Here is a 25883-nt window from a genome sequence, read left to right on the forward strand (position 1 = left end):
CATACGGGTCCAGCATGATCCCTACAGTCGGTCATCTGTGAGACATGGAGATGTCACTGTCCAGTTCTAAGTGACGGGACTGGAGTGGCAGGTTATAATTATGTCCTTTCTAGGTATAAGTGATTTTTTTTTAAATCGCAAGTACGCACCAGCTTCAAGACTTCAGGAAATTGCTGAAGCTGTGGAGGGCTGGGCAAGGAGCTGGGCTGTGAATCAGTTGCCAGCGGGCAGGGAGCCTCTCCCCTCGACAGGGCTGACAGCTTGCCTGCTCTTAATGGCAGGTGAGAATTGTTTCATCTGGGCTGCCAGTAGCAGTCTCCATTTTTTTTTTTTCTGTCCCAGCAGAGGATCCCAGCACCTTTTGGAGCAAGCCAGCTAAGATTTATGATGCAGAACTGCAGGAATAGTGCATGGATTTGCCATGGCTCCCTGCTCCCCCCAAGGTGCATGGGAGAAGCAGGATAAGGCTGACGTTTCCCTGGCATGGCTAACTGTAGTACCCACTGCAGCATCTCTGTGGAGATCAGCGGGCCGGTGTGTGGCAGCTGGGTGAGCCAGGTTCTTCCCCATCTCCCTGCCCTGCATGCACCCGCAGCCGTGCTGGCAGTGCTCCACTTCCAGTGCCGAGCCTGGGGATGCGGGCAGCATGCAGGCGCCGGATCACACGCACTCAAGTCAGTCACCTGCTCTCCTGAGCAAATGCAGGATACTTGTTTTCTTTCCTCTTGAGCAGCAAGGGTTAGGCTGTCAGAGCTTTTCATAAGGGCTTTCAGTCACTTTCTCTCTTACTTCTGTTAAGAGTATGAATGAGTTTCCAGTGATTTTGCAGTGTTCTTTAAATCAAGGAAGGTAATTTTATGAATGACAGAAATGAGAGGAAAAAATTACTCTATTTAAGGTACTTGGCTCTATACACAACTTGATTTCCACCCACTGCCTCCAAATTTAGGAAAATGTAATTTGTTTTCACGTGAGAAGGTTCCTTGTATTTTCAGCAGTTTCCAGTGGTCTGCATTTATAGGAAAAGATTGAAGATAACTCGGCTGAACTTTTGAAGAGTGTATAAAGCTTCCATTTTAAAACATCCTGTACGTGGTTAAATCCCTGGGAAATGAATGGAGCGCTTCACAGTGGCCTCAAGAACTGCCTCAGGGGGCTCCGTTGCCAGCCCTGGATTTTGCTTTTCATGCTGTTATTCTGTGTGAATATTTGTTCTTACACAGAAAGACCAAACAAAATTATAAAATTAAAAGTCACTTTTAATACTGAACATTACCAGGTTTGCTAATTGTATGATTTTATTTAAATATGTCAGCTTTCAGACTGTTTTTTGAACCTCCACACCTTTCTTCAGATCGGTGATCAGGCCATTAGTGAAAGCTATAGATATGCCCAGGAGATTCAAGAATATGCCATGTGTCTCATCTATTACATAATTGGCCTTTTATAGCTTAATTTTTCATTGAAGATGTGTTATTTGCTTCAGTATGTTGTGTTGGAAGAAATCTGACTTCAGGCAGTTTCAAATGTACGTGATGTTTCTGTCATACCATCATATCATACGTAGCAAAAACCTGTAAGCCAGACTTCAAAGTTGGTGACTGACTTTAATCAGTGTGTAATGCCCAGATTTTCCTGGAGATACTGCCGTCTGCACACTGGGGTCTTCATCTTGCAGATCTATCACCCCATGTATTTCTAGTCATTAGACTGTGTTTTAGGTAAATGCTCTTGATTTGTGTTTTCATTTTCTTATGTACATACCTTTTGCCCAGTAAGAAGAAATAACTAATTTTTTAGAACTGTATCCCATTGTTAAAATATATAGAAACAGTTGGTGTCTGCAGAGAATGAAGGCTACTCTTCTTTCATTAGGAGTCACATGCCAGATTGGAGCTAGTAATCTAAATTATAGATCTACATTACACTTTGCAGTTATGTTTATTTGAAAGCAAAGCAAATTCAAATAAAAAGTTATACCAAAGTAAAAAACCGCTTTTTTTGATCTCAGACTGCCCTGAGCCTTTGGTACATAAGGACTACAGGCAATTTTAGTTAAAAAGTGTCTGAAAATGGAATTTAAGAAATAGCAAAAATAATAGCTGTAAGATTTACAGTTAAATGGCACCTATAGACACTTTAAGGACAATGGCTACTGATACTCAGAAAACAGACATGATTACAGACCAGCTCATCTTACTTTTTAAAGAAAAAAAGTGAAGTATGGAGGATAGGAAAAGAAGATTAATGTCAGACATGCGTGCTTTTTGTAAAAATGTGTGCACTCCTTTCTACACTTTATTTTTGTATTCTTACAATTTTTATAGTAAAGAGGTAATTTTGCTTTTAGCATTTACAAAAGGAATTCCAGCAAGAGCAGTATGTTCTTGTGTAACTAGATAATAGTATGTAATGAGTAGCCCCAGTGGTGTCTGTATGGTGAAAAATAGCATCTGTTCAGGAAGCACTGTAAGCTCAGTTCCCAGATAAAGCCACGTTCTTTAAGTTCTTGTCTCAGGTGTTAGATCTATTCTAGTAAATGAAGCAGGTCCAGCCCCTGGTCTCTGGCCCTGTGGGTAAGCGGTACAGCAGGGCTTGTGTCTGTACGGCTGAACTCTCCCTTCCTTCCCCCAGACAGGGTGCAGCCTCTTGAGAGCAGTCCTGGGTCAGTGTTGTCCCTTGAACTGGGCTCATGTATTGCCTGGGAGGATGTGGGTCGCAATGGGCCATGGTCAGGCTATGGGAAGGACTAGCAATCAGAGAGTCATGGGCCCTTGATCTGGCCTTCTGTACACTTTCAGCGTAGATGTGTCCAGTTACATCTGGACTTTTTGGTGAATTTCAGCAACCATACAAAATGGGAAAGCCACTGATTAGGAAAAAAAGTGGATAAACTGTGTTTAGGTCAGGCAGCAGTCTGACAAGCAAGCAGGACTGTAGTGTACGCATGAAAGGTTTGAAACAAGAAAACAAGTGACATTATTTCATGTAATGCTATACCAAGGCTTCCCAAGACCACATGCAGATAGTTGCCTACAAATTTTGGCACCACCTAACACGAATGACAAGTATTAGAAATGCTGCAGAGAGGGAAAGTGGTGATAGAGTTCGAAGGGGTGCATTTTGAGCACAAGTTTGAAGAAAAATATTTTTTACTGTATTGTTAAAGAAATGTGAGGATCTGATCCAAAGGAGCCTTTGCTACTGGTAAACTTTGTGCAAGACCTTAACAATGCCTGTAGTTTTAAGTTGTATACAGTTTAGAGAGAGAGCAAGGAGAATATGGCTACTATTCCCAAATGAAAGAGGAACAGAGGCTAACAGTGAATGCAGCGCAGAAAGAGTGTAGGTACACTGAGTGCTTCATGTGGGAGGAAGAGGAATAGAAGCTTCAGCAAAGAGCATGTCCCCAGAGGAAGCAGCAGTGTGACAGCTCCGTAAATGCTAGATAAAGAGAGAGAGACAAATTTTCCAGGGTCACAGTGCTTTTCTTTTGAAATATTACTATAATAACTCCGAACGCTTTCAGAATTACTAAGAAGCTGTTTTTCCGAGTGTGGTATAGCAGGGAGCAAGCTAGATTCCTGCCTGCTAAATAACTGTTCTGGTTTAGAACAAGGTTTAGAACCAGGACGATTTGCCGTGTATGTATAGTTAGTTGAACACTAAGCTCCTGGCCGGCAGTGCACGTGGCATCCCTCTGATGTTAAAACATGTTGCAGCTGATCAGGTACTGACATGAACACATTCCTTAAGGGGAGGGATAGTAGTGCCTCAATTTGCAGTAACACGTTGAACACCCTTGGGGAATGAATGAGAAAGAAACTAAATATTACAGTGTCAAGCCTTAAAATGCTAGGGGATATGTTTTAAATAAAGAGATTAGTTTGGTCTGCTAGTTTTGGCTTGCTGTTTTGTGACTTGTAATTTATTGTTACCCAGCTTCAACAAAAAGAAAATGTGAATTTGGTTGCGTTGCCCCCCACTTCCCACCTGCCTCATTGTTCAGAAGTGTAGTTGTTACTGTTTTCAACAGTTCTTGTTATGTAGAAGAAACAAACTTGGCATTAAGAATTGGCAATTTGGGAAAAGATAAACAACATTTAGAATGATTAAAAATATTGACAAGCAGACATGCTTTTAATGTTACTTGCCTGAGTATGCATATACATATAACTAATGGGTTTAGAAATAGCGAGTAACCTCAGCTGCAGTTTAGTTGAATGCACTCAGAAAAATTGTGTGAAGGCTCTTGGTAAAGTCTATATTAAAATAGTACTGGAAGTGAGCCTGCAATTTTAACATCTTGTGTTGTGGTGGTGGTTAGCCTTAGTGGGTATTAGATGGAAGACTTCCAGACAGTTGAGTTGATTAATTTCGGATCTGGACTTAAAATGATCCCTGTGTATGTTGTGCTGGATCCTACTGCTAAGTAGCAGCCGAATGAAAGATAACAGTTTTCTTTTTGCAGTAGCTGAGAAGAAGAAAATATTGGGATGAAATCAAAGCTTTTCTCTTGCTTAGGCCAAATGGGAGTAAAGCGAAAAGTAAAGCTTTGGACTGGAAGGCCAGTTTTTTATTCAGGTTTCATGTGTCTCTTACTCTTTGATCGGTAAAGACCAGGACACCTAAGCATGTCAGAAGCCTTTATCCAAAAGGATATGGTGTCTGAGCAGCGGTGGTGTATGTGTCCATGGTAAATCGGACAGGGAGAGGTCTTTATCTTCTGGCAATGCCCTTCGCAAATTTGTGGCACATGGAGAACTGGTTTCCTCCAAGGGAGGATGGCACAAGGAGCCTTTGGGAAATCTTTTGAACTCATTGCAGTACCTCACCCTTCTTCCCTGTTGGTAATCGTATTAATCCCACTGGGAAGCTAGTGTGTCAGGCAGTCGCTGCTGGGGTCTGGAGGGAGTTTTCTCAGGGATCAGAACAGAAAAATAATTTGGTTGGGTTTCTTCATTGTCTTTTTGGTATTCAAACACTCCAAGGAAAGTATTTATGGTTATTTCTGTAGATTGCACAATGTGGGTTGAGGTTAACAGCTACGAGCCTTGTTTAATTTTATCATAGGTAAAAAAATGGCAAAGTTACTATACCATTACTGTTTTTGTAATGACAAAAACATCTTGTATTAGAAAGAGAGTGTAAAATCTGGTTTTAAAGCTGGTGAAAGGACTGACTGAGATCCTTTCTAGTTTCATTCATGTGTATACTGAGTTTGAAATCGACATTGCAGACTTACTGCCAAGTTGTGATTAGGGTTCGTTAGGCATGGCTAAAGCTGAACTCGACATTTAACTAACAGGTCTTTGATGTTACAATGCCTCAATTGTGTCTTTATCTAAATCAATTGGTATGGAAAGTTACAGGTAAAGTTTTGCTGTGCTAACAAAGGTGAGACAGGAGGCTTCAGTAGGTTTATTAAACTCGGTGCTTGTCAAATCAAGGACATGCACAATAGAAGAAATTATCTGAATTAGCTGTGTATATTGTTAGGGGCTAAACTAATAAGTTAGGGCACCTGAGGGCTTTTTTTCCTTATTTTTAGTGCAGCTGAAACATTCATTCTTTTTCTATTGGAAGTCTTAATATAACATGTTGGGATGTCTGAAGAAAAGACAGGAAATGTATCTGTAAATAGTGTGCCTTTGTTACAGTATTTCCAGCTCACTTGCAATAGTTTTCTCAGAATTATTCACCCTATCTGAAAATTTATATGAAAAATTACAAAAAAGATACACAAAAGAGAGCGGAAGAGTTCAGATCACGAGAATTTTTCAGCTCTTGAGGGAATAAAAAGGCATGATTGTTCATCTTTAGAGAGGCATTGAGTGAAATCTATAGAGGCACATAAAATAATGAATAGTACAGGCATTCCTGTCATACCAACACAAGAGAAGACAAAACCAAAAAGTGTACAAGTCATAATGATCATGTGAAATACATTAGCACAGCATGTCATTGAGGCTGGGGACCTGTGGAGCTTGAGAAAAGAATTTGCCACGTACTTGAACAAACAATGTGCAGAGCTGTATTCAGCAACATGCTTTTTGGTTTATCACAGTTGTAAGGATAAAACTTCTATAATGACAGTTTTCAGTTAGAAAATCTTTGCATTTTCCCTGAATTCTGAAGTGTTGCCTAACTTCAGTGATGACACTGCTCAGCTTCACCCAGTAGTTTGATGCGTTGGGGTAATTTTTGTGTCACCATGTCATGTCTTAGTTGAAGATGTTATTTTAAAGTCTGTGGTTGAACCGTCATTTTAGTCTCATGTTTGAGATTACATGAAATATTTTCCATATCTCCCCCCGAAAAAAGATATTTCTGAAAAGCAGTCAAATATTTATGTAACTTACTTCAAATAATCTGTATCAGTTGGCCAAGGTAGAAGAATTTCATGGAGTACTTTTCACCAGCTTTCACCTTTAAATTTCCAGTCAAGTGCTGAATGATGAGCTACCGGACATGACATACCATGCATCTCCTTAATTACGGTGCTAAAATTTTGGTAGCTTTTTTGAATTTGTTTCATATTAATTGAATGAGAAAGTCTTCAAGAAGTCCTAAGCAAATCTGCAGTAATCATTGTTATCAAGTCTGTGAGAGCCAGTTAAGCAATTCTGCATTTAAAATGTACAGCATTGCTTTATTTTTCTGTGAGTGTCAATCTCAGAACATGCATGTTCAGTGAGGCAGAATATTTCATGACAGCTTTGCAGTTATCTGAACTTCTGCTCAGTACGGTCAGTGGATCTGGCTTGCTCTGAAGTAATTCTTAGATTCTGGATAGCTTGCTAGATAGGTTGCACTGGATGTGTTGGCCAGATTTCCACTGACTGTAATGAAATACATATAGACACTTGCATGTATACACCTGAATGTAGGTGTCTGGATCTGGCGCTGAATCTCACTCCTTGGTACTTTCCTCATCCTTATATACATGTAATAGAGATCTTGTGATCTCGGGGAAGCATAAAAGCTGGAGGCTCTCCAATCTTTCTCTGTTCTTTCTTGTCACATCCGGGTGAATCTGTTGAAAAGAACCAAAACCATTCTCCATAAAAGTTACAGTCTACGGTTACATATCCTGGGAATGCTCGAGGCTGATGACTGATGATCAGACCTGGCTGCACATTGTTCTGTGCAAACCTCCTTTTCTGGGTGACTCCACTTAATAGTGTTGTAACTATAGATTAAAAGTCCTGCTTGTCCTTTGACTGACTATTTTCTCTGAAGGACAGCTGCAGCCAGTTCGTTCTCGTTTAGATACTCATCACACTTATGTCCATGATACATCTTTCATGTTTAATTTTTTAGCTTTTCTACTCAAATGTTTGTGAGTAGTGTGCAAAACTGTCCATCTAGCAGACACATGAACCCAAGGACCAGTGCCAAGGATCTTCAGGCAAAAAAGGACACCTGGTTCAGACATCTGGACATCTGGTTCAAAACTTACTTTTGCCAGTTGCAGATGTTGGCATGGAAATTAGTGCTCACATTTCTGTACTGAGGTCTGAGACTGAAGGGTTCTTTCCTAACATAGAGCAAGAAGCTCAATGAAGCTAGAAAACCTCCTCATGTGTGATTGTTTTACATAGAGTCTTCTGAGACAAATCCACGATTTTGTAAGGAATCCTGAGCTTCTGAAAAGGGGGCAGCCTGGGGTATAGTGGAAGATAGCGTTGACTCAGGAGTCACCATTGTACCTCCTTTCCTCAGCATGGGGTTTTTGACACCAAGGAACCTGCTACAGAACCTTGTGCTGTGCTGTGTATTGTGGTCTTTGATTCTGATGATCGAGGAGATCTGTTCCTCCTTAGAGCCACAAAGTCATACCTGCTTGCCGTTTTTGAGCAGAAACTCTCCTTTTCCTCCTCTGTAAGTGATCAGACTATGTGGAAGGAAATCTAAATTACTCTGCTCCCTGAAACTTGGGTTTCCAAGTTCTCTGAAACTGGGTTACTGAACCCAGCTAGCCCTATATGGCCTTTTTTTCCTTAAGACATGGCATCCTTTATATTGCAGCTCCCATGTGACGATGGAAAAAAGATCAGGAAAATAACTGTGGTAGGCATATGCATTAGCAAAGGGTACCTCCAACACTATAACTAGAACTTGTGGTCATGACAATGTACAGAGCACTGCATCTGCCAACATTGGGCATCAGTAGAAGTGCGTGGGTCACGAGGACAGTATGTGTTAGTTGAAGTCCAGGAGTCATGCTCATTGTGTTGATACCTCAGTCTTTCCAAAGCAGGCTCTTCAGCAAGCTATTTTGAACAAGACTTAGATTTGTACCTGACGTGGAGACAAATTCTTTAGTAAGTTCCCAAACTTTGACTCTACATATAAGCTGGTGTAAATATTTTTTAGCGGTTTTGAAACTCTGTTAAGGGATAGGTTAAATAGTAGGCGTTACTGTAGAGTAGGTTAGATAATAAATACACTTTGTTTCATCATCTCATTTGTAGAGTTCCTGGGAAAGTAACAGGAGATACCTGTTAGAAGAGATAGAGCTAAAATTTCTGTTTTACATGAACATTTCCTATTGTCTGATTCCTTTCTTTGCAATCTTTCTGCTATTGGCCAAAATCTCTAGAGTAGATGATAATATATTTCTTGTGCTCCCTTCTGAAATATGTGTTGAATCCTTTCTGTTTGAGAAGTCTCTCTATTCTTGTCTTTTTTAAAAATTTATTTTATGACTATGTATTCTGGCATGGTCTTTAATTTGTTTCAGTAGTCTTCCCATCCCTGAAAAATGCATGAGTCTTTCTGGCACCGGTCCTTTTCAATTGTCTGTGAACAATGAAGCAAATAATATGTTTAATTTTTATAGGCATTTTCTAATTACAGCAGTGGAAAAGCTAACTGGACTATAGTGACGTGTATACTTCAGTCTGCATCTTCAGTCATGTTTTCTCTGAGAGTTCTGCTTGAAACTCACTATATTAGTATTTCTGCTCAATATAAGCCAAGAAAGAAATATCCTTTTAATATCAGGTATTACTCGGACAGCGTCCAGAGTTTTGACTGAAACAGAGTTGTGCAGATTGAACAGCTTAGATGGCTCATGTAAATAACTTTAGGCTTGTCAGTTAGCCTCCTGAACCCGTTAACAGTATTTTCATGCGGAATATTACTCTGATGTATATATGTCTTAATAAAGTTAAACATTATTGTAAGTTGGTCATCCAGGAACAGTGAAGAGAAGGATGTGGTTTCTTCATCATTGACTGGGAAAATAAAAGTTCAGTTAAATATCTTTTTCACTTTGAAATATCAAATTCCCTTCAAATCTAACCTTTTGTTTTAATGGGCAAATACTGTAGCTGCTAGTTTGGATCTTGAACTGTTGTACTAGGTATTAGGTTCTGGCTATGGGAAAATCTACATGTGTCTAACTTTATTTATTATGCACAACTCTTTGATTTCAAGGAGTCTTTGTAGACTAGAAAGCTTGCATTTGATCTATGTAACTTGCATTGTGACCCCCTTCATTTCTTTATGCTGTTCTGCAGATATTGTTCACTTGCTTCTCTTTGTGGTGCTAGGTATTTGTTTTCTTGAATTGATCGTAATTTTGTCAGCTTCCTAATTGAAGCGGTATTAATCACACCTTTTTTTTCCTCACTTCTGATACAAAATGTGTCTCATTTCTAACACCTACACTAAGAGAGATCTGCCATTTGAGATTGGTGCCTGCCATTCGAGATCTCGAATGGCAGGCACCAATCTTTTTATAAATTAAATGATTAATGACTCACGATGTAGAAGCCAAACCCCTTGACTTAGGTGTGGCTGCAGCAGAAGCATCTCCTTTGCATGGAATGTTCCAACTCAGCTGGTGTTTGGGATGTTTATGTGTGTGTTTTGATGGCAAGGGCCCAGCCCGCTGAAAAATCTGCCATAAAATGACTCACAATATTATGACAGAAGGTAGAGTCATAGTCTTTTACTTAAAGTGCATTTAATTTAATTTGTTCTTGACTATGTGTAAAACCACTTAATAGTGCTATGCAAATTGATATAAATATGTATTTATAATACATGACAAATAGCTTTTACAAAACTCATGTATTTTCTCTTTAGCCTTAAAAATGAAAACGTTTGCCATGATGGATGATGTTTTTAAATCTAGTGTTTACTTCAGTTAAGCCAATTACATAAATACGTATTAGAAGGGTACTCATCACAACTGCAATTTAAGCAGTTATTAGTATTTCAGAATTGAAAGGAGAAAGGAAATACTAAAGACATTGGAAAATATTTGTGAGCCTTTATAATACAGCCCCACGACACTCACTGTGCACAATCTGGGCTCAGTAATACCGGATTCCCTTCATTCTTCAGAGAAGGATGGTGATCAGTGGTCACAGCGCTGAAATTCACATGCGCATGGTCAAATGCCAATTCCCATGTACCAAGTTAGTGGACAGATATCTCTGCAAGCTTACAGCAGAAAAAAACGACTTTTATTTTTATTTAAAATCGTGAGAAAACACTCTTAAACAAAAGGAACAATGTGGCAATCAGCGATTTCCTGAGCCGTGGTTTCGGATGCATTTTTCTGGGGCCAAAAAAAGTCTTTTACTGAGCTCTGGGAGGTAAGCTCCTTTTCCTGTGGCCTTGCAATGTATCCCTCTACTATTTGGGAAGAGGAAAGAAAGGGTGACCTGCAGAGGGTGGAGGCCCCAAGCCCCTGGCAGTGTGTACTTCCCACGGCCAGTACCAGGTGCTTTTGCATTCAAGTCATACTATCTGTCTTTTCCCTTCTGTAAACCGTCAGTGGGCTTGTTTTCAGCCAGCTGTTGAGCCTTCTGTCTGCTTCAAAACACCAAAGGCAAGCAGTATCAAGACAGAGACAAATGCTGTCTTCTGTAGTGTTTTCTGGTAGATCAAGACTTTAGATGAATATAGACCAGTTAATCTAGGTCGGTATGCTATGTGTTAAGTGTATAATTAACTGAAAGCAGCAGTATTCATTGCAATTTTCCCTTGTACTTAAAGGGGAACTGGAATAACCCTATGCTGGTAGGAGCTGCAAGGATGGGAAAGTATGTTTAAAAGGGAGGGAGGCATCTCACAGAGTGGTCTCTTCTTCAGCTGGGGGGTGAAGCCGCAGCACTGATAGAAAATGACGTATTATGCAACAGCAGTTGTTTTTATTGATTTTTACCTGTATTGCAGTGAGAAAAACCTTCCCTCTTCTTCATCTAAATGAAAGCTTTATTCTAAGGAGGTTATCGTGTCAGTGTCTCTGCATCTTGCAGCTCATTTTCTGGGAATAGTCAAGGCTTTTACAACAACTTGTCCTTTCTTGTTCTGAGAGTTGGCAATCAAACAGGCAGCGTAAGTGATTCTTGGGCCGTTTTTATCAAGTGTGAAACAAATGTAAAGAAGGCAGGTGAAAAAAAATAACCAAACCAACAGTGTACACTTACAGCAAACCTGCTTCTCTTGTCAAAACTGTGCTTTATTACTCATACCGTCTCCATTGTTGTGGCTGAAATAGGAGACTGGAGTGTTCTGTTTCCTTTTCTAGTATTGTCTTTTATTTTTCATGGATTTTCTGTGCTGCTGAGAGCAATGGATGATATTGGTTTCGTTGCATTGTTTTCATTGCACTGAAATTCAGAGAAGAATGGCATGAGCTTGCTTGATCATGATCCCACTAAGCATATTGGAAGTGGAAAGTCCTGCTGTTTTAGGAGGATTATGTTTCTTTTTACACCGCTTAAGTTTTATTATTAATTAAATGTTCTTTCAAGAAATAATAGGTGCAGTATTATTATCTGTCTTGTAGACTTGTCTTCTAAAGAGCACAAGGAAACCAGTGATTCTAAATGGCTGAAAAGAAATACATATTTATTTACAGTGCCTTTGTAGTAAATTCAAAGACAAGCTTGTATTGACTTTCCCAAAGTTAATACCATTTTGTGATCAAGGGAATTTGGGATGTTGCCAAATGAAATATTATCATTCATTTTGAACAATGTGATATTTAACAATTTTATTTCTCTCTTGCAATTATTTAAAGCTTCTGCTAGGTAAAACTAAGAGTAGTTTCTCTAGAAACAAAAATGAGAAAATTTAAGGGCTGAATTGTTCACTAAAGCTTATGTCATATTTTTTTCTTTTGGGGGTTTGTTTTAGGTTTTTTTCAGTGTGGGTCTGGTTTTCAGCAGCGTAGGATTTCAGTAGCAAAGGTTTCAGACCCTTGTGACTCCAGTTGGCTTCAGTGGGATGAGTTTTTGCTCAGCATCTTTGAAAATCCCTTCTTCCTTTTAGTTGTTACAGCTAAGAGGATTGCCGGTGCTGAAAGAGGCAGGCAGTAACACACTCTGCCCTGAGAATTGCAAGATCTAAAAGCCAAGCACCACATAGCAAACCTAAAAGACAATATTAATTTTGAAGTTTTAAGTTAATTTAAAACATTAAAGTAGTGATGTTGGTACAGAATAATAGTTATGGGCCTTAAAAACATTCATAGGTAGGATTGGCTTAAGACGAGTATTCCATTAAAACAAGAGTGTTGTGGCTGGCAATGGAGTTTAGCAGGACGAAGAAGTGAAGGTTTAAGTGCATGGGGCTGAGGGTTTTCTACAAAGCAATTGACAGCAATGTTTATCTGAAAGCACGGCTTCAGTGCGGTTTGAACAAGACTTCTTTAAAGCCCAGGAAGAATACTTGTCTTCCAGTTAAAGTGATGTTTTTGTGACTGAACTTGTTTCTGCATAGGTTCTGACATGCGCTGAAGACTTTGATGCAGAATGACTAAAAACTTGTAAAGCCAGTAGAAATAAACTTCCTCACGTAAATGAGTCTTAAAAGAGAAAAGCTAGTTTAACCTCCTCAAGGGCAGTGGAGAGGACAAGGCGTGATAATACAATGGCAATGCAAATGAATAAATATGCATAAGAAAATATACATACATAAGGGATGGCTGGAAACTTTAGCTTGTAGATGAAGAAGAACACTGCTACGCAGTGTTGTAGTTGCCTGCTGCTTGTGTTTATCACTTAGCACTGACTTCAGCTTGTTCACATGATTTTAATGAAATCCTTTTTTAATGAAAACTCCGTTGCTGTATCCATCCATGCTCTTGGTTTGATTTACTAATACAGCAGTGATTTAAAACTGGTAAAGAGTTGTAATCAAGTGTTACTGTTTTTATTTGACAGGCCGGACCTGATAGACATGAATACCGTTGCTGTTCAAAGCAACCTTGCAAATTTAGAACATGCTTTTTTTGTAGCAGAAAAACTTGGTGTTGCCAGACTCCTGGATCCTGAAGGTAAGATAGCTGCAAAGGGCTTTGTTGCAAAAACCTTAACATTAAAATAAAATCCAGTCTGCCTGCAGGTTGTAGCATATTTGTGGGCATTCTTACAACTACGTGATAAAGCGCTGTTCTGTCTTGTTCTTTTAGATGTTGATGTTTCCTCACCTGATGAGAAGTCAGTAATAACTTATGTGTCATCGCTTTATGATGCATTTCCCAAAGTACCAGAAGGTGGTGAAGGCATCGGTGCAAATGTAAGTAGGAGAAAAATACTTGTGCAGTGTGTGAGCTTCATTAATACAATTCTTGATTTCAGCTCCAGAATGTTAGCTGGATCTTCCATAGGACTGCTGTCACACTTTTCTTTGACATGATTTTCTAGGTTGAGATTTTAGAGGCTTAGCAGCTATTTCATGTTCTGGACATGAAAATATTTCTGCAAAGAGCTTAACTAAAAACAATACACCTGAAGTTGGAGAAAGATAGTCAAAGTTCTTACTTTTCAGTCATGGACCTATAAATTGTGCCTCTCTGATTCTTATCAATTTGAAGTTTATTAAACTAGAAAATTTTGTGTTTTCAGTGGAATTATTTGGGACCAAAACTGAAGAGTGAAAGCATACATTTGGGAGCTTTACATCAGCTGTAATGAGCAAATAAATATTGTTTCGGAATTGCAGGGTTTAGAAATCTCTTTTCTATGTGTGTGAAGACCTCAGACTTCAAAGATAAAGCAAAAATGACCTCTCATGATTTTCTTCTGATCTGTAATCTGGGTTGTGCTTTGGTAGGATGTTGAAGTCAAATGGGTTGAATATCAGAATATGGTGAACTACCTCATGCAGTGGATCAGACACCATGTCACGATAATGTCTGACAGAACATTTCCCAACAATCCTGTGGAATTGAAGGTGAGGTGTGGCATCTTAAACTCCCTTGTTGTAATGACACTTTATCTTACTGACTCAAACCATGCTTGAACAAATGAAGTACTTGTTGATTTATACAATCAAATCATCTGTAGAACAGTACTACTCCGTAACCTTTTCAAAGTACAATCAAAACCAAATCTTTAGCTTGTCACTGATCGGTTTTCATAGAACTGAAGTAGAACAATGTAAGAACGTAAGCTTGTGAAGAATATTAGAAGAGGGTTTGGATAGTAAGGTTATATTTATTGTAAGTAAAAGTTGATGATGGTTTTTGTGTTTCTGTAGGCACTTTATAATCAATATTTACAGTTTAAAGAAACAGAAATTCCACCAAAGGAGACAGATAAATCAAAAATTAAACGTCTGTATAAACTGCTAGAGGTAAGTTTTAACATGCATTGAAATGTACAGAAGTTCCCTTTCTGTGGCTTAAAATAAGAAATATGTATGAATTTTTAAGGTCTGGATAGAATTTGGACGCATCAAACTTCCTCAAGGCTACCATCCAAATGATATAGAAAAAGAATGGGGAAAGCTTATTATTGCCATGCTGGAAAGAGAGAAGACCCTTCGGCCTGAAGTGGAGAGGTACGCTAGTGAACACTTGACAGGCTTGTTTAATATATTTTCTGTTGTTTTAAGCCATGTTGAACATTTGTAAATGTCTTCTTCCATGTTAACATCCACATTATTTTTCTAGCGCCAATAATTCTGCATTTGTTCAGTCCTGAAGTCTTTATCTGCTTTATAGAAGCAGGTCCAGATGGAGTAGTCTCAGAAGGTCATAATGAATAGTATCTGTGCTTCAGATAATCAAAGTACTTAAACACAAGTATAACCACGTTCTTTGTACAAATTGGTCAGAGCCAGGTTCATATCACTTTGCTGTCTCACTTGGACTCTATTTCATATAAGCAACATCCTTTACATGAAATGCATTTTTCACTTGGTGCACAGCATTGTGGGCTAATGTCCTGTTATGAGGTTGTTTAAAAGTTGGTTGTACGCAAGAGCACACCAAGTGTTTAGACGTGCAAAACGCATAGTAGTCTTCCATGGTAGTAGAATGCATGACACTGTTTTGTACATCACTAATAACATACTGAGCATGTTTAAAATCTTGATGCAGTCTTTGAGCATTTCTGCTTTTTAATGGTACCTCTTTTGAGTTCTGTGGCAGACACAGATGCTATCCATTCATTAATTCAAGAAGAACTTTTATTTAACTCTTAAGTTAAATGATTCTTTGGGCTTCTACCTGCAGCTAGATATAGACACCTGGGTCTGGATTCATTCTGCTTAACTTTAAGCATCCAAAGGAGACACCTAAGATCTGAATCACTTTCTAGAGAGTCCTGGCACTGACTTTCTGGTGACAATAAGGTGATCATTCTCTCTGGTTTAGGTACCTGAAATTAAGTGTGAAGAATCCAGACCATTGTCTAGGAAGTCCTCAAAAAAACAGATTTTAGCAAGAGAAGATCCCAAAGACAGTCAGAGTTGATTAAATGTGTCTTGCTTACAAAAGCAAGAGCATGACTGAAATGGCAGATTCAATGGGAGATGCTGATTCACAGCATCCTGCTGCGAAAGAAGTTCCTATAGAGGAGGGCAAAGTTGTCCCCACCATGAAGAGCGGAACACTGGAAAGCAGCAGAAGAAATACAGCCTGCCAGATCTTGTAGGTTAATCTGTCCTGACCTGCCAAAGGCAAAGTTGGTGCCTGCCTTTGCCGAAAGGAATTGTATTCATTCTTGCAGAAAGCTGGATTATCTTTGTTGAGAATGTGTAGGAATGACATTAGTTTATTTCTTCTTTATTCAGATGGACTGAGCACAGGTAAATACAAATAAACATAAACTCCTTCCCATATTTCAGGTTTGGTAAATACACTGAAAGTGACAGATCATATGGTGATTGTCACTGTGTAGTGGTCACTGCAAAATAAGAGAGAAAAGTTTATTAAGTGATTCTGGCTTAGTGATCAAGTTAAAATTGTCAGTTGATCTGGACACAAGAACTTGGTCCGTGTTTGTTGTATTGGTTACTACTGCATCTCACTAATATGCAGTGTTGATACAGCTTCTGAGGTGGGATTTGGTTGTGGCAAAAATGCGACCTCAGCTAATACTGAAATTTGGGAAGTACTAAAACTTTGCCTGCAAGTCTGGTGAATACATCTGAAAGTATCAACACAGGTAGACAACATGTGGCCAGATTGGTGTACGGGATCAAAATTAATATGATGTCAGTGAGTAGAGTGCCAAACCAAGCTCTAGTTTGCAAAACTAGCAGAGTTTGGAATTACTGCAGGGGTGTGTCTATGCCTTTGCTGTGCTCTTCTGCGTAAACACAGTCATCTTATGGTATGGGTGTGGTTTTCAGGAGGTCCTAAAAGCAGGGGGTGAAAAAATCACCCCTAACCCAAATTCTGAGTTAAAATGTAAACTTAAGAGCAGTGATCAGGTTTTTCTTACTTGTTTTGCGGTCAAAACAGCAAGAAGTAGTTAGCCCTGAATGTGGAAGAAGTTGAAGGGAAATTTGCAGGAGGACAGATTAGTGGGACGGGGCAGTTAGTAAACATGCATACTTGGACAGTGGAGTAATGATGGTGGGTTGGATGCATACAGGTGTCTCAAATTAAATTGTTATGAGCTGATTAACCGTGATATTCCCCCAGTTTTATTGTGCGGTTCCGTTTGAAGGAAAAGGAGTCAGCCCAACCTGGAGGTGTTTTGCACCATACCATGGAGCGTGGAGTTCTCACTTCACTCCTTTTTGAAACTTTTTATTGATGAGTCTGAGAAACACTGCAAAGACTTCTTTAAGTTCTTATTTGGCTTATAGACATTTAGTGACGCTTAAATAAAATATTTGGTGTGTCTGTTTCCTAGAGACGCCCTAATGTTGCTGCCTAGTCTGTACTTGCAAAGCTTTAGTGCAAGGTAGGGAAGCCAAAAGCAAGGTAGCGTACATAGCCCCAGGTAAAATCCTTTGAAGAGCTGGCAGAATATTAATTGCTGGGTTTTGAATATGCATACTGAAGCCTATTTAAAGGAGGAGTGCTAGGTGTTTCAAAAGCTGGTAGTGAAATTTCATCCCTAGAAGCTGTACATTTTGTACGAGTTCTGTCTTTTCAGTTTTCAGCAAATGTAAACAGCCAGAAGGACCGTGCTCTGGATGTAAAAATGAATAGTAGTAGTTACAGCTATCATAGCAGTGATTCACTGTTTAGCAACAGTACTAGTGCTCGAACCAGCGTTGATTCTAACGAGAATTTCGTTTCTGTTAATTGTGGTCCCACACTGATTAAATCTTGTATAACCTTTGGTAATGGCACCTTAGAAGGAAACAGGTAACTTGACGTATATATTTGTGCTTTGTGTTAGATGCCGTTTGTTTGTTTGTTTGTTTGTTTTTAAAGTCATGCAACATGTATAGTAAATATAAATAACATTAGTACTTATTTTTCTGAAATGCTCTGGTATCACCTAGGTTGGAAATGCTGCAGCAGATTGCAAACAGAATTCAGCGGGACAGCCGGAGCTGTGAGGACAAACTAATACTTGCCCGGAATGCTCTGCAGTCTGTAAGTCAGTCGGTGATTTTACTTGTCTGTGTTCATGAACTTACTGTAGTGGAATGGCTACTTAAAAAAAAAAAAAAATTCTTTAGGATTTTTGAGTGCATACTTAATAGCTGCTACTTTTATTTTCATTGTACTGTTATTTTTGATTTACACTTCTTCAAGAAAATACCAAAAATTGCCTAGAGTGAGTTCTGTTAGATTTTTTTTTTTTTTTGTTGGTAGTTAGGTAAAATGCTTCACAATTGTTTCAAGATCAGAAGAAGTTTTTACAAAAAAATTAGGATTTCTTACAGCTCATTTCTCTTTGGTTTAGCTGCAGGGCTTAATGGCTTTCTCTTATTTATTCAGGACACCAAGCGATTAGAGTCAGGGCTCCAGTTCCAACATGAAGCAGAGATAGCTGGGTATCTTCTTGAATCTGAGAACCTTCTCCGCCAGCAAGTGATTGATGCCCAAATTCTTATTGATGGAAAATACTACCAGGCAGACCAGCTTGTGCAAAGGTACTTTGCAGTGTATTTATATGAATAAATAAATGTCCCAAATATGGATACCCATTATGGACAACATTTTCAAATCTTTGTGTCTATGGATAAACTTCTCAATCTGTCACTGGGCACCCAATAAAGATTATCAGGCATTCTGGTGGGTACATTGCCCACAAACGTTGAAGACAAGAGGAGCTGTTTGTACACATTTGTGAAAATTAAGTCATTCACCCAAACATGACTTAAATGTTTAATGTTTACTAGATATCTGAGTGTAAAGATGTTAGCTTGTTTTATTGCACCTAAAATGTTTTTAGAATTCACTAGCTTTGATTTTTAAAAATGGAGGTGAGACTTCTGGTGATAGCTGTAGGTGTCTTAACAGGTAATAAGTGGGGTAACAGTAGCTTATATGTGGCAGTGTGTACAGTCTTGGCAGAAAGATGCATTTAAACAGCATAATTCAATTTTATGAAGAAGTGGCTCCAAAGTTTTTCAGGATTCATCCTGGACTGGGTGAGATCAAGCACATTGGTGAGATCAACTCCTTGGCAGTGAATTGCAAGTGTTTGATCTACTACAACATGTAGTATCTTGTAAGATTTCTGCTTTGCTGATTGTTCCCTGGAATTGTATATGGTGCATGCTAGTACGCATACCATGCTGATTTTCTGGTCATTGCCTGATTTCTGCATCTGTTATCTGTATTCATAGAAGTATAAGCTGACATACCCTATACTTTCTGATATAAATGCTTATTTATAAATATTTAAGTACAACTAAAATGTAAGAGATCATATGAATTCATATTGCTATTCAGTTCAGCATGATAAACCTTAATCATTGAAGTTATTGGAATTATTCTTCAAATCATTGAAATTATTTTTTAAAATTTATTTATTTTCTTTTATTTTAATAGGGTTGCAAAACTTCGTGATGAACTGATGGCCATACGGACCGAATGTTCTTCCGTGTACAACAAGGGGCATGCACTGACAACAGAGCAGACAAAGCTGATGATATCAGGAATAACCGAAAGCTTAAACTCAGGATTTACAACAAACCTAACCCCTGAATTAAATGCTGCAATGACCCAAGGTTTAACACCTGCTTTGACTTCTTCCAGCTTGACATCTGGCCTTTCATCAGGTCTTACTTCCAGACTGACACCAACCATCACTCCCACTTACACACCAGGCATCCCACCACGGTTAATTCAAAGCTATGTGACAGGATTAGACAGCGGGACTCTGCAAACACTCAAACTGACGCAAATCAGAAAACCTCTTATGAAATCAGCTTTTGTGGATCAGAATTTAACGGAAGAAGAGGTGAACATGAAATTTGTCCAAGACCTATTGAACTGGGTAGAAGAAATGCAGGTAGCAATCTTTATGGAAACAGTGTGTTTCTAATACTTATGTTTAGTCCTTGTAGATCATGGCTAATTTTTCCTTCTTGTTTGTAAGGTGCAACTTGATCAAGCAGAATGGGGTTCAGATTTACCAAGTGTTGAAAGCCATTTAGAAAATCACAAAAATGTCCACAAAGCTATTGAGGAATTTGAATCCAGCCTTAAAGAAGCTAAAATCAGTGAGGTACAGCACCATATTCTTTATTTCTTTGGTTACTTTCTTACTGGATGACCCATAAACTAATGTTGAATTTTATAATTGTGTTTGGGTTTCACAGTCTTTCTTACTCTTACTTCTGATCTCTAGATGACATATCATGAAATCAGGAGATCTAATGGTTTAACATGTCTAACCTTTTTGTTGTCTTTTGACCTCATATACCAAATACAGATCCAAATGACTGCCCCTCTTAAACTCAGTTATGCAGAAAAATTGCACAAACTGGAGAGTCAGTATTCAAAACTCTTGGTAAGTTTGTCATACCTCTTCGATGTTCAGCTTTTCAGTGTACATTATCTTTGATAAGGGATAAGCTTTAAATTCTGATTTTTGTAAATCTTTTTTTTTCTTTTTAATAAAGAACACATCAAGAAATCAGGAGAGGCATCTAGATACTCTTCACAATTTTGTGTCTCGTGCTACTAGAGAGCTGATATGGCTGAATGAAAAAGAAGAGGAAGAGGTTGCATATGACTGGAGTGAAAGGAACCCCAATATAACAAGAAAAAAGGAGTACCATGCAGTATGTATTGCTAATATAATCCAGAGGGAATAATTAAATAATCTTTAAGAATTTAACAGATTTCTAAAACGTTTCTATCTTTTTTTTTTTTGTCTGGAAAAAAGGAATTAATGAGAGAACTTGATCAAAAAGAGGAAGTTATCAAATCAGTACAAGAAATAGCTGAGCAATTGCTTCTTGAAAATCACCCAGCCAGGCTAACCATTGAGGTAAGTTAGGAAAAACAGCACACAAACAAGAAAATAGTTTTGTGATTTAGTAGACCTTAGATTTTGGGGGAAAAGAAGGGAAGCGCTAACTCATAGGCAATTAAACAACAAGACTCTGAATAATGGGTCCTTTTTTTTTTTTCCTCTTCAGTGTCTCTGTTGTGTCTGTCTTCCAGTTTCCAAAAAGTAAAAACACTTCTGTGAAGTTACAGTTAAATCTTGGATTGCTTGGATAAAATCCTCCTAAAGTCTAAAACTAAAATTTCCAGACTTGGTCTGGAAACGTCTGTACAGACGTTTCTGGTCATGCACGCAGCTTCTAGAGTTATTGATACAAACTGAATTGGCAAACTGAGGGCACAGAACAGTCCTTATGTGGTTTCTCTCCTGTTGGATTGAAAGAAGTTTCAGTAGAGCTTTTCTAGTCACTTACTATATGTATGGGTTCCTATTATGGTTTAGGGTTGGTTTCATAACTTATTTGTCAGTGAATTATGAAACTGGTCTGGATGTTAAACATCTGACCAGGTGATGTGATTTACTTCAGGCTTGAATCAAGCTCTATATATATTATAGGTAAAAGGTTTATAGAAAATTTATTGTAGCTATTGTAGGGTCATAACAAGTTTCCAAAGGAGAATGTAAAACACTTTTCCCTGGAGATCTTCAAGAAAAGAGTAAATACAGACAGTGGGTGGTAAAAATGGAAACAATAAAAAGCTGTTTCATTATATAAGAATGAAAAAACAGTCAGAGAGAATGGATTTTTATGGTTCTTCAGCTCAGTGAGTTTATATCTGCGTAAATTGGAATCATGAAGAAAACTACTCCCTTCCTTCGTTCTCATGACATTTACTTTGAATAATAAATGACTTTTTATGTAATGTGGGGAATTCTATTCTTTAGAAGTATATACTGTTCTAATGGGTTCTTACCAGTATAATATACTTAATATATGAATATATTAAAGATACATGTTATGAAACCAGGCCATTGCAGTGAAGATGACTATGCAGGTTATGATGTCTGCAATAATGCTATATTGGGACATTTCAAAAGGCAAAAAAAAAGAACTTTATGCCTTTTCTACAGAAGAATCTATGCATTAATGCATCAGTTGGAAATTCTATGGAAAAACAATTCAATGGAAAACCACTTTTGAATTCCCTGAGAATCATACGGAATAGAAAAACTAAGACTTTTGGCTGATTTCACAAAGTCAAGAGTACCCTCTGCTGGTGAACACTCGTGCAGTGCACCTCTAGTGGCAGCACCCTGCAGACAGTATAGGAGGCATCATTCGAGTAGGGTTACGTTCTTTAAATTTCTGTGCAACTGTTACACAAAGTTATACATTTCATAGAGTCCTGATTATTTTTTTTATTGTGTGTTCAGTGTTACTTTAATATCCAATTGTATCCAAGCAAGAATCCAGCTATTTTGATTGACTAAATAGAGACACAGAATCGTAGATGAGCTTAGGCTGGAGGAACCTCAGGAGATGTAGTCCAGCCCCTGCTTAAAGCAGTGTCAGGGCTTTGTTCAGCTGAGTTCTGAACGTGCCCGAGGATGGCAATTTCACAGCCCCTCTGGGCGAGTTTTCTTATGTTTGACTATGCTGTAGTGACAGGTTTTTTCTCACGTCTAATTGGAATTTTCCTTGCTAGAGCTTGCTTTTCCTGGGTGAGGAGGTCAGATTTAGATGCTTATGTTTGCTACATTACTTTTGTGTTTCCTAAATTCTGTGAAGGTATGCATGTTTTAATTTTAATTTCCTTTAGTAAAATATAACTCTCTTCCTTAAAGGCCTATAGAGCTGCAATGCAGACACAATGGAGCTGGATTCTTCAGCTCTGTCACTGTGTTGAACAACATTTGAGAGAAAATGCTGCATATTTTGAGGTAAGAAAGTAAATCAATAAAAATGTGAAATGTTTTAAGTTTTGTCCATAGTCAAAAAGTTCCACCGAAAGTGCTGGTTACTCTCTCACAGTAGTTGTAGAATTGACATTCGTCATGTGCAATCATCAGATGATGAGCAATGCTCCCACAGTGTTACCACACCTCTGTTGTCTTCAGTGGAGTTATATCAGTTCACAGCAGATGGAATATCTGGCCTCACATTTTTTCAGAGTGCCGCAGCTGCAAGTAGAGACTCTGAGAATGAAGCCGTGTTCTCTCCCTGTCATGCACAACTGCCATCAATACAGCTTCTGCAGATGATGTAGCATGGAGGGTGGTTAGTGATGGCCAAGAGAGAACATATTCTAGGTGGTTGTTCCAGGGCTACCCAAATAGAAATGGAACGTACAGCATTAATAATAAACAGAGCAGAGAACACTCTGACAGCAGACATGTCCAACGAAAAACCTTTCTGATTATTACCCATTTACATACTCAGCAAATGATGCAGTACTCAGTTACATGCATGAGGATAGAAGATCTAAGGGTTTCTCAGTTACATGCATGAGGATCAAAGATTGAAGAGTTTTTTGTTTAAAAAAAAAAAATTACTCTTTTTTTATATTTAAATTATCAAGATTAATCCCTAGCGTCTTCTGGGTTGGGTGGTTGAAGATGAAAAGGGGTGACGTTGGGATGAGATGCCTTTGGACTGAGAAGGGTGAGAGCCCAAAGTTAGGAAATGGACACTGGAGAAGACAAAGTTGAGCGATTTGGGCTCTTAGTGGTAGGGGGAAGAAATGGGAATTCTGGATTTAAGAAATGAGATTTCAGGGACAGAATGGGGTGAGGATTTTCACAGGCCATTTCCCTTCCCAATTGTGCTTAACCAGGACCCTAGTTTGGGGATGCAGATGCCCACGCAGAACTGCCGAGCATGGCAGCTCACTTCCCCTCCTGCACAAAATGTTTACTCCGGTGTGCTTGCTGAATTTTGCAGCTAGGTTGCTACAGTTTGTAGGCTTTGTCTGTTCTTTATGTATGAAAGTAATTGTAATTCCAAGGAAGCAAGAATCACTTCAGAAAATTTTTCCATTGCAGGAACAGTAATTAACTAAGGGTCAGTAACTGCTGAATTAATTTTGCATATAGGTAGTACCGAGAATAACAGGTGTTACAACATGTGCCTTCTTGAAGAGTATGTTTAGACAGGAGATCATGAATAGTGGTGTGTGGTGCAGTGGTCACTTCAAGCTACTAGAAAAGATTATTTTTAAAAAGACAGCACTTAAAGAAAACTTCATAGTGTAGCTGTTTGTATACTTTTTAGGTTGTTTAAAAATAACCCAGATATTTATTTCATCCTAGTTTTTCAGTGATGCCAAAGAAGCCATGGAATATTTAAAGAATTTGAAAGATACCATATACCGAAAATACAGTTGTGATAGATCAAGCAGCCTTCATAGGCTGGAAGACCTTGTCCAGGAGTCTATGGTAAGAATTCAAGGATCCTATTAACGTGAATTTCAATTAAACAAGAAATGTGTAGATTATAGTTGGATATAAAATATGTGTGTTAAAATTACTCCTTTAAAGTGAAAAAAAAAGATTTATTTTTTAGGACTTATAATTAAATCATTGCATCCATCCATGTGTAATGACTGTTTTTCATAACGTTAAAATACAGTTTTATTTATTTCTTTATCTTTACAATACCCGATGTTGTGGGAAACCAGTGGCTTCAGAAAGATACTTTGTTCATGTAAAATGTGTTACTTTTAAGAAACACAGTAAAAGAAGTCAGGAAAAGAAAAGCTTAACAGGATCAAAGAAGCAGCACTGTATTCTGGCCATCTCTTATGACGTATTCTTTTCTTAACTGTTTTAGGAAGAAAAAGAACAACTCTTGCAGTATAAGAGCACAGTAGCAGGCCTTGTGGGGAGAGCAAAGGCAATAATTCAGCTGAAGCCAAGGAACCCTGACTGTATACTCAAAACATCCATCCCAATTAAAGCCATCTGTGACTATAGACAAATTGAGGTTAGAAACTTGAATTTCCTCAAATCAATTACAGACGTGAGAATTCAGCTAAAGTTTCATTAATTACCATGTTCCTGGAGAATGCTGGGCTCTAAATTTCTTCCACCCTAGTAAACAAGAGCAAATCCTTGTGTTGAACATTGTTTTTGTTGTTCTGTTGCTTATTTGTTGACACCATTTGCAGAACTGCTTTGTAAAAGTATTTTGTAATGCTTAGCTCATTAAATTATTCTGCTTTTCTGTTAATACTAGATAACTATTTACAAAGATGATGAGTGTGTATTAGCAAACAACTCCCATCGTGCTAAATGGAAAGTCATTAGCCCGAGTGGTAATGAGGCCATGGTTCCATCTGTATGCTTTACAGTTCCTCCACCAAACAAAGAAGCAATAGATACAGCCAACAGGTAGGGACAAAAGAAAACCACCCGTTTTCTTTTAAAATTCATTTATATGAAGCTTGGGTTAAAATAACATCTAACTTTTTTTCCCTTTTCGTGTGTTACTCTGATCTAAAGTTGGAGTCTTTTTATGTTTCAGGATTGAACAGCAATTTCAGAATGTTCTGGCCCTTTGGCACGAGTCACATGTAAACATGAAGAGTGTGGTGTCCTGGCATTACCTGACAAATGAAATTGAAGCTGTTCGAGCTGGCAATGTTGCCTCGGTATGTGCTATGTCTAGGAAGGGCCTCTTAGCCATTTGCTGGGAAGTCATAGGCTACGCTTCCCAGAAATGTTGTATGATCAACAATTTGCAGCAATCCTCATCTTCCTTGTGGGAATAGCTGGCAGTGGTCACACTGGTTACCACTGCAACGTTCTGCCTTGATCCGAGCAGCCCGTACACAGATACATCTGGGGAAGGAGCAGAGAGGTGGTATCATGAAAACTACCTGCAGCCTTATTGTGCTAATCTCTCTAATCTCCTGTTGTCAACAGAGGGAGGGACAGGATCTCTCGAAAGCAATGAACAGTGACTAAATCTGAATTTTGTTCTGCAGGAGTGCATTTATGTTGAAGATATCTGGGGAGATTAGCTTCATTAGGTTAAGGTTAATCTTCATGAAACCCCCCATTATTTCATCATGCTGCAACTTCCTACTAACAATGGAACAATCGTGAAGCGACATTTAGTCTTTCAAGCTGAAGGGACCCGAACACTCATTCCTCCATAATGCGTTTTTTCATTCTTATACATGTCTGTAACTTGAAATGTTAAATAGTTAGTTAGGATCAATTTGTCAGAAATGAAATAGTGATATAGATCAAAAT

The 25883-nt window shown here is 38.5% G+C and overlaps 1 protein-coding gene across 6 annotated transcripts in view; it reads left to right on the top strand.

Annotated features, from left to right (window-relative positions):
* The window catches only part of DST (dystonin), a 315541-nt gene that overhangs the window by 147987 nt on the left and 141671 nt on the right, over positions 1–25883 (top strand). For 4 of the 6 annotated variants that reach the window (XM_050893474.1, XM_050893475.1, XM_050893476.1 and 1 more), the window contains 17 exons: positions 13191–13303; positions 13439–13545; positions 14083–14202; positions 14509–14604; positions 14684–14811; positions 17719–17812; positions 18161–18315; positions 19220–19682; positions 19770–19898; positions 20106–20183; positions 20296–20457; positions 20562–20666; positions 22473–22568; positions 23937–24062; positions 24457–24609; positions 24862–25016; positions 25150–25276. In XM_050893474.1, coding sequence (XP_050749431.1) covers positions 13191–13303; positions 13439–13545; positions 14083–14202; positions 14509–14604; positions 14684–14811; positions 17719–17812; positions 18161–18315; positions 19220–19682; positions 19770–19898; positions 20106–20183; positions 20296–20457; positions 20562–20666; positions 22473–22568; positions 23937–24062; positions 24457–24609; positions 24862–25016; positions 25150–25276 — 2407 coding nt within the window. Of the gene's footprint in view, positions 1–13190; positions 13304–13438; positions 13546–14082; positions 14203–14508; positions 14605–14683; positions 14812–17411; positions 17579–17718; positions 17813–18160; positions 18316–19219; positions 19683–19769; positions 19899–20105; positions 20184–20295; positions 20458–20561; positions 20667–22472; positions 22569–23936; positions 24063–24456; positions 24610–24861; positions 25017–25149; positions 25277–25883 lie in introns of those variants that run through there. The other 2 variants (XM_050893478.1, XM_050893479.1) reach the window with 1 other exon arrangement.

This window comes from Gymnogyps californianus, chromosome 3 (assembly GCF_018139145.2).
Source record: "Gymnogyps californianus isolate 813 chromosome 3, ASM1813914v2, whole genome shotgun sequence".
In the NCBI taxonomy this organism is placed as follows: Eukaryota; Metazoa; Chordata; class Aves; order Accipitriformes; family Cathartidae; genus Gymnogyps; species Gymnogyps californianus.